Genomic DNA, 11,439 nt, shown 5'->3' with positions numbered 1-11,439 from the left:
CAATTGGTGCGTTATAAGATGATGGTCAGATCCCACTATTTGATGAAAGGTGCTGTTTAGTAGCTGCCTCTTCACTAGTCTATTAGTTCAAACTTAGGAATGGCTAATGCAAATAGCCCTTGTGTTATTTAGTGCAAACATCCCAAATAAAATATTCTGACATAGAATATTACGAACATGTTACAACTCCTTAACTATTAGTCTCATAGGTTGTGCAGTACAGTTTCATAGTTATTACTATTAAGTTCTGATCAAAGCAAGCTATCTGCATAGATTAGAATATAACTAATTTAATATACATATGTTGTTCTTATTTATAATGTTTAGAATACATCATTTTTTCAGTTGACTACTTTTGTTATTAGCAATATTTAGACTAAACTTCTTTCATCTTAGAAATTCTGTTTTGTTGTTGTTGACCAGAGAGACTTTTATTTTATATATCTATGGAATTTCAACTTGATTAATGTTTATTGACACATTTATTTTGCTACTTTATTTTGGTAATTGCTGTAGTCACTGCAAAATCTGATAAAGATTTAATGGTGACCTAGGATCCGATGTTTCAAAGTGACATTAGGTCAGACTAGGTAACAGTATTTTGCTAAAGATATTCTTGGAAAAGATAAATTTCTGTTTAAATAATAAGTTTGTTTGTTCATGGGCATTGTTTGAACATGGTTAACCTGAGAATAATGTTCACTAAAAAAGTATGTGAGTCATCAGAATATTTTGCTTGTCATGCTTGCTAAACCAAACTAAGCTTACCTCGTATCTTTTCATAGAAGTAAATTTCTTTAACTTTCAAACAAATATAAATATAGTATAAAAACCTTTTAAGGAATGAAAAAAAATGAAAGTAAATTATTAACAAAATTTCCAAATTTGTAATTTGTTCTTAAATCTTGTAAATTTTCCATTAGATTCAGTTGTTGTTCCTTGCAAGTGATTTGTCTTATTACTATCCCACAAAAACCATAAGTTACTTCTTGCATCACTTTACTTACTGTACTTTGATGCAAATAGTTTAGAACATGCTCTATGCAGTGATGTTTAAGCTTTATCTGTAGCAGTTTTCAAAGCAGAGCTTAATTAGTAATCATTCAGATTACATGCTATTAGATTATAAAAGGGGTGGGAACATAAAGCTGTAGTAATAATATCAATGAAAGAGAAGGAAAAAATTTATGAAAAACAAAACATGGATAATTATGTTCTTAAGGAATGATAGTTTCTTAGCTATTATGTCTTGCAATTTCACTCCTAATGATGACATTGAAATGTAGAAATATGTAGTAAACTTTTAGGAAGCCATAGATTGGTCTGAATTTAAAATGTTTTTAAATGTGTATTTATTTCAATGTTGTTTATTACTCTAAAAGGCAACATATTTGTTTGCTTAAAGTAAGAAAGCTGAGATAAATCTGTATTGGTTAGGAGGATATCTATGGAATCAAAAATGCATTGTTTGTTGGAACCAAGCTACACTGTATACTACAATATAATTGTTCATATTTGCCTATTTCATGCTGTTAGGCTCATGACACACCTGCATATTCAAGATATTCAGATTGTACACAACATATAAAGCATGCAGGATATTTTGCTCTTTTAAGAGTAGACATAACTTGTGTTTAGCCATCTTATCTTTCTTTTCTTTAAAAAAAATATAATAAAACAACTGCTAATTATAATAAATATAGAAAATGTTTTTTTATATGTTAAAAATATGACATTATAATTCAGTTCTTTTAAAATTGAGTTAGTTTTTATAATTTTTACGATTGTTTCTGATAAACTCAAAGGATACAAATGATATCATTTATAGATGCATTTTTTGTTAACACTATTTTCTTTTTTGTTTTCCAGGATTACCAAGAACCTTACGGGCAGCTTTTATAGCATGCATCGTTAGTTTTGTATTTTTCCTACTTCTCATGAAGGTTCGGCAGTATATACTGCGCATATTGTTGTCTTACAGGGGGTGGATGTGTGAGTTAAATTTCATATTTATATTTGGTGGAATAAATTTAAATTGATAGTTTCAAACAAATAACTTCCCACTATCTCTTGGATACTAACAAGCTTTGTAAATTCAACAGTTTAACCATTACTTTCAAAAATCACATTTTTAATATGTTAAAATTTTTGTTTTCTTTTACTCAGTTTTGAGCTGCTAATTTGTTTCTTAGTGTTTGAAATTAAAAATAGGACCAACTTTAAATATGCCAAATAAAAATTTTATTGTGCATTTTAAACATTGGCTGTATTTTTAATTATAAGCTTTTTGCACTAGTTGCCTTGGTTGAATTTTTGTTTCCTAGTGTTTTTTGTCACATACAAAATTGCAAAGAATAAAGATTCATTGCCTTGTGATTCTTGTTTGTAAAATGTTGCAAGTGTTGTTAAATTTCTTTTGGATGTTTTCTAAAGTGAATTCATTTATGGTATTTGTTTTAGGTAAACTTTAGTCCATGGTATATAATAATTATTACGAGATTAATTTGCTTGATTTAGGATGAGAAATTTAAAAATGACTAATATCTTCAAATGTTTGTTATATCTTTTACATAGTTATTTTTTTATAAAATCAAATTCATGGCAGGAATTAGGTTTAAAAATCTTTCAGGTCTCAGAATTCATTGTTCTGGTGTGGTCAGAAACTTTTGTTTCTCTTAACCCCCCATGCTGAGAGAGTAAGTGCCAAACGAATTTGTATGGAGCCACTGGGCTTAGATTAAATATAGATATGTAGAGAGAAATTTTGATGGGCGTGTGGGGTTAATGAAGATGCTGACTCATACTCGTTGGGAAAGCCACGGAGAGAATGCAGTTGGTGTGGAACACGTGGTGATGACATCAGTTGAATAGCATTGTCATCATCATGGAAGGAGCAGGGAGATGCAGACTGAGTGAATGCAATTTTGTTTTGAGAGATTGCACAGAAGAAATTTTATTGTAGTTAAGGAGATTTTATAGAATTTTTATAATAAACTATGACTAGGTTATTTTTACATTGGATACTTTATCACTATTATCTCTTTTGCTATGGGTTCAGTCAGTTCAAGAAGTTCGTGACCCCAAAGTGTCTATCAGAGTTTCCATACTATAACTTTTAATATGTTTAGAGTATACTCACAAAATGTGGCAAGCTTTCAGTAAACAGAAAGCTTGCCACAGAAAAATCAAACTTTTTAATTAAGTATTTTTACAAAAAAATTTGTCTTTAAATATATAAATCTAGGGAATCAGAGTATTGACTTCTCTGAGTGCAAAGTGATTTTTGTGTTAAGATTAAAAATAAAATACTTTTCTTTATCTAAAAATGTTCAAATTTCATTTGTGTAATCTCTAAAACCTCCTAAATATATATTAAACATTTTTTTCAATAAAACTATATTTTATCTGTTATTTTCTCTAACTCTATTCCCATTCAGTCAATTTGACTGACTTTGTAACCACAACAAAAAAAATATGAAATAAATGTAAATCATCCTTTTTTTTTTTCTACAGTGACTTCACAGTGCAACTGGACACAATTGTTTATCCTAAATAGTTTAATGCTTGTAACAGTAGACATTTGTTTATACTTAAATTTATTGTTTTATTGCCCTTTGTACCATGTCTAACTAATAATCCTGCCAACAAGTTTTAAATCACTTTAGCTTGCCCATAGTGAGAGGGTTAAGAAATTTTGTATGAATGAAGATGCACATTTTGATCTGGTATTAACAGATCACTGAATATCTTAATTATATTCACTTATTTTTCAAATAAAAATACATTATATTATTACAGATGAATATCTTCGGACCCAGTCTAAGTGGACTTTGTTATGGTGTTGTATGGTGAAGTTAGTTAGTGGCTATCAGCCATCACTATATAGTTGTCAGCGTTCTTTACCTCGTATGCCAGTCCCACCACTTAGAGACACCCTCAAGAAACTGATGGTGTCTTTAAAACCACTTTGTAATGAGGAAGAACTGCAAGTTTTAAAGAAACAGTCTAAGGTATGCCTGTCTTTATAAGTAAAAAGTATTTTAACTTCTTGCATCTCCCTAGCTATTAGACTCGTTATTGACAGTTTGCTTTAAAGAAATGAAGGATACATTTAAATGTGCAAGGCAGAAGGGTGTCAGAATTGTAACACCGAAAAGTGGTTGAAAGGGAACACCAACACTTGTTTACTTCATTATGATGTGTGACAAGGTCAAACGTTTTTTCTTTTGTCAGATTGTGTTAAGTAATAAATAGAAGTTACTTTTGCCTTTATCATGCTGATGTAGCTGTTAAAGTTTTAATAAACAAAACTAACATTTGTATTTTGGTACTGAAAACTGAATGATTTACAGGTATTAATATAATCATTGTTTTTACCTTCTCAAATTTTCTAACAAATGTTTTTTTTTTGTTCTTTTTTATATATTTTAATCATCTTACACTCTTTTAAAGATGTTTGTATTTTAGTAATAAAATTTGAAAACAATGACCTTTTCTCTCCAGATAATAATACAAAAGCTTTTATTTCAGCAAACATTTTGTCTTTGCAGCTTCAACAGCTCTTGTACGACTAGCCCTGATGAAGTTGCAATAGCAAAACATCAGCTGAAATAAAAAGTTTATTATTATGTGGAGGTAGAGGTCAGCTTTTTTAATTTTATTGCCAAAATGTCTAAACCCATCTAATATGCACTACAGATTCTGAAAACCAACAAGATGTTTGTGTTACTGAAAATGTGAGCCTTGTTTGTGAGGTTTAACCCTTTCTACATGCTCCTTGCTGAGTTTGAAAGAACATAGTTAGTTTTGCTGATAATAGGTGGCATAACAGTTGTATTGCAAGCAGCTGTGCCCATGTTACTTGAGTTCTTAATATATTCTTCTGGAAATATTATGATCTAAGTGTGGCCCTTGGGGAGAGGCTAGACATGTCAACAACAAAACATTGTATGAACAGTGATGCTGTACTTGATGCACTTTTTGATGGTGATAACGATGAATATAGTTTTGGAGAGGACTCAGATGATTTCTTGGCTGAATCATAAAATGACAATCTCAGTGTTGATGATGATGTAGGTACTTTCTCTTTTGATGATGATGTCCAAGAGGTTGACAATGATCGCATTTCTGATAGTGGCAGTAACACTGACAAAAAATTTTGATGATGTAGCTGTACATGTTTCCAATCATTCAAATTCAAGTAGCCCTAGTAAAAAGGCAACGTCCTCCTCAGATGGCAGTGATTATGATGATATCAATGGAACTGTTATGGCTAGGAGGCTGAATGCTAATGCTAGAGGAAGGGAACAAGGCAGGGTTTGACAACCTCCTAGGCAACAGAGTCACGTGCAACCTGTTCAGCCTAACAGGGATTCAATAGATTCACAATGGCAAAAGAAGTATGACTTCATGCCACACATACTGCATGGTTTTTATGATACAAATTGTGGTCCAACTTGTAACTTTAGTTATGATCAACTCATGGAAATGAATGCTTTAGGCTATTTCAAACTCTTTATCTCAGATGATGTTTTTCAGTTCCTTCTAACAACTATGCTGAACATGTAAGGCATAACAACACAAGATGAAATAAAAACCAGTGACAGCTGATGAGATGAAAGCATATTTCGGGCAAAAAATTGCTATGGGTATTTTATGTTTTCCTAGTCTGGAAATGTACTGGATATCAGATGGATTATATTCATTGAGTAAGTTGCCCAATGTTATGTCGCAAGATCATTTCAAACAGATAAAATGATACTTTCACATCAGTGACATTACCCAACAGCCTAACAGGCAATCTCCAAATTTTGATCCATTATACAAAGTGAGAAACATCTTAAATTTTATTGTTCTAAAACTTAATGAGATCTTCAAAGGTGGGAGAGATGTGACAATTGATGAAGTTATGATACCTTTCAAGGAGAGATTGAAAATAAAACAATACATCAAGGTAAAACCATGTAAGTGGAGGATAAAGTGTTGTGCACATAATGAAAGCAAGACAGGTTGTGTAAGCTTTCTTCAAATATACACTGGCAGACAATTTGGTCAAGAACACGTATGTAGTTAGTCCAGCATGTTGTACATGACCTTACAGGTATAGAGAGAGTAAATATCCTCACCTATATACATCTGCCATACCAGCTAATATTCTTGAAGCTAGACGAGTTTATTTATGTGGAACACTTAATAAAAATGCATGATTTTTACCCAAATCACTGTATCTAGCACTAGCTCAACTTCAACATTGTTAACAAGGCTTGTATTGGTGGTTTTCAAAGGAAAATAAAGTTGTTGGTATGTGGTATGACAGATGTTCAGTTTATCTGCTCAATAATATCCACCAACCACTACTAGATGACAACAACCAGATGATTTACCATGGGTAACATTTCACACAAAATAAGATGGAACTGCAGTTCATATTCCATGTCCTCCAGCACTCACTGACTATATAGAGAACATGATGGGGAGTGACAGTACAATACTGGTAGAAATTCCGTAAAATGGTGGAAGTATGTTTTCTTTTACATCTGAGAGTATGAATACTGGATTCTCAAATTGTAGAGGATGTTCACCATGAGAGGTATGGTATTGCCAGAAGAAAAATGCTGAAGTTCGAGATGGATTCACCTGATGAGCATATTAGTGGCAAAACATTTCAGAAACAAGCTGGTAGGTCAAATTGAAGATCCACATGACGCTCAGAAACTGGAAAACATGGGACAATGCCTTTCAGTATTCAGTGAAACCATTCATGACTATAGGGTTTGTAATTAAAGGATTGCAAGAGCTTGAGGTGTGTGTGCAAATATGGAAATTTGTGTGATAGCACATTACTAACATATGAAGGAAATCATCACTGCACCCATTTTATGTGCAGTCACTGTAGAGTAAAAAACTATTTTGGATTTTATTATACACATAGATAGTATTGGTTGTGAACAGTCATTACTCTATTTGCCATAAGCACCTCAGTATTCATATTATGATATCTTACTAAGTTCAATCATTGTTTGTTCTGTTGCACTTGATGACAATGAAATATAAGTATTCAGTCTGGAAAGGGTTGATGCAATATTATAATATTTGCTGTGCTTTTAAAAATATTTTCACATTATTTGTAATGTTAGTGAATTGAAACATTTTATAATGTTTTGTACAAAAATTGTTTATTTCTTGTTTTTTGTAAATTCACATGTCTGCAGCAATTTACAACTTTAAAGATTTCAAAAGGAAAGTATGGAAAACTTTAAGTGACACACCTAAAATTAGACAAAGGAAGATTTCTAATTTCTAAAAAATTTGTCAGGAATATTGTAGGTTGTTTAAACAAGTGGTACCTTAAACTGTACTTGTAAAAGAAAAAGATGTTATTTAAAATGATACTTCAGATGTTTCAATTACTGTTGGTTTGCAGTACAAATTTGTAGGGGTAGACACTATTTGGAATACTATTGCTACAAGAAACATTTTTTTTTTCTTCTTCGTAGGACTTTGAGGCAACAGTAGGACCAAAACTACAAAAAATTCTTATTTTAAAGTCGTGGCTGTCACAGAACTATGTTAGTGATTGGTGGTAAGTGAAATTTTATGAAACTATGTGATAGATATATGAAAGTATGCTGACTGGAAATAGTGCATTAAGCACAGTGGTCATTAACTGTGTAATAACCTGGTGTACATATATCCTTCCTCAGGGTCTGCTTGACTAATCTTTTTTAAAATTTCTCAATTTCATGTCTATTTGTAAACCTTAAATTGATCATAATTTCTTCAGAAGCATTAAAAAAATTCTATAACTGGCTAATGCTTTTGTATCTTTTTTATATCTTTAGAGAAAAAAAAACAAATTCTCACCTTTATCTAATTGTTTATAAAATTTTAGTTGAATATCTGTGCTGATATTTGAATCACCTATGCCACTAATGTTAGTTACATGTAACATGTATTTTAATAACAATATTGTATATACATGTATCATAAATGAAATATATATGCAAAGCATATTTAATTTTTGGTAACTTCTTCAGGACTTATATTAATATTGTTTTTCCATATTTCTCAAATTATTAGTGGTTGATTCAGTATTTCTGTCAAGATCACTATCACAAATTTTATCCAGTGGATTTTGCACTTTATCTATACAGGTTTGGTTACTTTTACCAACCTTGCAATCACCAGCTAACTGTGAAAGTATAAATACTATAATTTGTGATGTAGTAAATGTATCTTCATGAAAGCTGACAAACTTTTAGTAAATGTCTTTTGTGCAAAAATAATCGAATTTTTGAATAAAGTATTTTTGCTAAAGATTTGTCTGTGAATATATGGAGTCAGAGTGTGACTCGCACACTGACTGTTTGCAGTGCAAGATGAATTTTATGTTAAGATTAAAGATAGTTTTTCATCTTAAGTTTAAACATTCCATTTAAATAACCTTTAAAACCTCAGAAATCAATAGTAAAAGAATTTTTTTAAAGAAATTTATATTTTCTCTGTTATTTTCTCTATCATAACACTACAGACTCATTCAACTTGACTGACCTTTTAGCCATCATAATTAAATACAAAATAAATCAAAATTACCCACTTTTCTTTCAAGGCTGCAGAGTGTAACAGTGCAATTATTTATCTTAAACATCATAAGGCTTGTAACATTTCACATCTGTTTTTATTTAATTTTATTGATTTAATGCTCTTTGAACTCAATGATACAAGCTGTAAATTACATGGTGTAAGTGTAGCTCAAGTTTGAACTGCAAGAAACATAGACAGTTCTCTGTACAGAAAATAATGTAATATAATATGTTATTTGATAGGTTAAAACTTTGGCTTACTCTATTATTTATAACCAACATAATTTAATGTCAGAAAGAACTGTTGGCAATTTGTTGAAAGATAAAATATGATAGGTGGGTGTGGCAGTTACGTCTGATTTTTTAGTTTGTCTCCATAAACAAATAAGATTGTAGGCTATAAAAATTTTATTTTGCCTGAGTAATAATTATATTAAAAGGAGTACTTTTACATTAAATTCTATACTTCTGGGAAGGGTGGTAAATAAATTAGGGAAGAGGAGAAACCTAGAGAGCAAATGTCACAATTCTCATACCAGGGGAGATTTATGATTTTTAAAAAATATATCTTTTTAAATTTAAGAACTAAAAACTTGTATTAAAATTTGATTTATTAACTACGTTTTGATACCAAATTTAGTTGTATACATTGATAATAAAATAGTTTCAATAAATGTTGAATGTATCTCTGAAAGGTTGTGATGTGTTTTTTGACCTACCTGATATGAAATGGATAAGATAGAATAATGATATTTGAAATATCTTGTGGTAAATATTTTTCAGTGTATTGTACATATGTATCAAAAATTTTAAATTGGGTAAAGATATGTCATAAAATATTTTTCTTTGTTTTTTTCAAGGGAGAAATATGTTTATCTTCGTAGTAGGAGCCCATTACCTATTAATAGCAACTATTATTGCTTTGACCATAGTTACTGGACACCCACTAGTTCTCCAGCAGCCAGGTAGGGTACTATAGTCTACAATTTGCTATATCACTATCACTGAAGAAGGTTAATTCAGGATATTATAATTATTGTTTAATTTGTGTTTTTTAAGATATTTTATGTTCTATTAAACATAAGCATATTAGTATGGAAATCTTATCTTTTGACAGTCTTAAACTTCATAAGAAGAGCTTAAAATTTGATATAAGTGAGTAAAGATTTGTATTCTATTTTTCAGAATAATGTATTCATGAAAATTCTCATACTGAATATTTCATAAGCTGTCTACAGTAGAATTTACTTTCAGTAAACTGAATCTTAAATAATAGGTTTTTCTGTTGCAATTTGATCTATGTATTGTAATTACAACTATAGACAAGATAGTTTCTAATAACTACAAAAGCAGGCAACACAATGTTGTAGAAATAGTGCACAAGTTTGACATCATATAGTTTCATTTTGCTACTTTTGAAAAAAAGTTAACATTATATAATAGATTTACTTCTGCAGGGTTCCCGAAAGTGTTCTGTTTCAAGAATGAATACAACCAAAATTAATAGTTGCAAATATTTTCATTTCTTAATTTTGAAGTTCATATGTCATGCAGTGTTGTAGCCTACATAGTGTATAATTCTTCTCTTGATTCATGATATTTGCACCTTTTACTGACATCATGGTAGTACAAATTGCAACGGTTTTTACCACCCACCATGCAAATCATCCTAGCTACAACCCTGATTTTTTAAAAATTTCATAGATTCAATTACATTTAATTTTGGCTGTTAAAGATTTATTTTGTGCTCCTCTAAACCAGGCCTCACCAAATCCCAGGCACCAATTTGCCATGGCAACTAATTTTTTATTGTAGTGCCTAGTATTTTCTCCCATTTTATTCATGTGTTGAGCTGTGCTAAATAGAGCTTGAATTTAGAATAGTTCTGGACTCTTGAAAGTCCAGAACTATTTTCACGTTCTTTGAGTCCTAAATTGAACTTTATTTTTAGGATTTTAAAGGCAGATTAAACACTTCTTTATGTTTTCAGGAATGAAATGCTGTGGTTGCACAACACATAAATAATTTTGTGCCATTTTGTTTTTCTTCTTTCTCTCAATTCAACCAGTCAGTGTGCATGTTTAGACTCAGACAGGACCAAAGGCAGTTAGTTCAAGCAATACTATCAAGTGGTTGTTGATAACATTTGATCATTAGGATGCACTGAACTCTGTGAAAGTAAATAATTATACACTGATGCCTCGATTATCTCTGCAGGTCCAGGGATAGAAAAAAAATCGTTGTTAACAGAAATAGTGGGTAATTGAGACACTAGTGTAGCCCCCATTTCCCTGTACAAACAGTAATGAAGGTTAAGCACACCTGGCTCCTAAATTGTTTGTCTGGCTCTTAGATCAGAAAATATTTATTGAAGCCTGCTCTAACCTGTCTTAATTGTTTCTATCTAAAATTAGATGTTTTAAAAGGCAAGCATTTAGGAATAAACTTGTACACCTCACAGTTACTCAAAAGTATAGATGTAATTTACCTTTGTGTAACTTATGTTTTTTAAATTACAAAATGTACTTACAACCAAATTCTCATAACTTTCTTGAATAATCTGTATAAGCCTTATATATATATTTAGGAAATTTTAACAGATTTATAAAATTAAAAACAATACAGACAGCAAAGAACATTTTTACTTTCCACATTAAGTTTCAAAAATTTTGTAAATACAGTGAAATGAATTCGATGACGAGGAACCCATTTTGAGACTAATAATGGTTGGAGATGGCTTGAATGGGTAATGAAGAAAAACTTTCATATAAGTTTAACATAACAGCAAATGTACAACGTTTCGACAAGGTTTTGTACCTGATGATGACAAAACCTTGTCGAAACGTTGTACATTTGC

The 11,439-nt window shown here is 30.8% G+C and overlaps 1 protein-coding gene across 1 annotated transcript in view; it reads left to right on the top strand.

The window, feature by feature from the left end:
- LOC106458432 (carnitine O-palmitoyltransferase 1, liver isoform-like) overlaps positions 1-11,439 on the top strand; it is a 98,716-nt gene that overhangs the window by 40,003 nt on the left and 47,274 nt on the right. Inside the window, exons 4-7 of the mRNA XM_013917948.2 lie at positions 1,870-1,992; positions 3,799-4,010; positions 7,497-7,582; positions 9,443-9,547. Coding sequence (XP_013773402.1) covers positions 1,870-1,992; positions 3,799-4,010; positions 7,497-7,582; positions 9,443-9,547 — 526 coding nt within the window. The remainder of the gene's footprint in view (positions 1-1,869; positions 1,993-3,798; positions 4,011-7,496; positions 7,583-9,442; positions 9,548-11,439) is intronic.

The sequence above is a fragment of the Limulus polyphemus genome, unplaced genomic scaffold, assembly GCF_000517525.1.
Source record: "Limulus polyphemus unplaced genomic scaffold, Limulus_polyphemus-2.1.2 Scaffold22, whole genome shotgun sequence".
Classification (NCBI taxonomy): Eukaryota; Metazoa; Arthropoda; class Merostomata; order Xiphosura; family Limulidae; genus Limulus; species Limulus polyphemus.
This window is presented reverse-complemented; position numbering and strand designations above follow the sequence as displayed.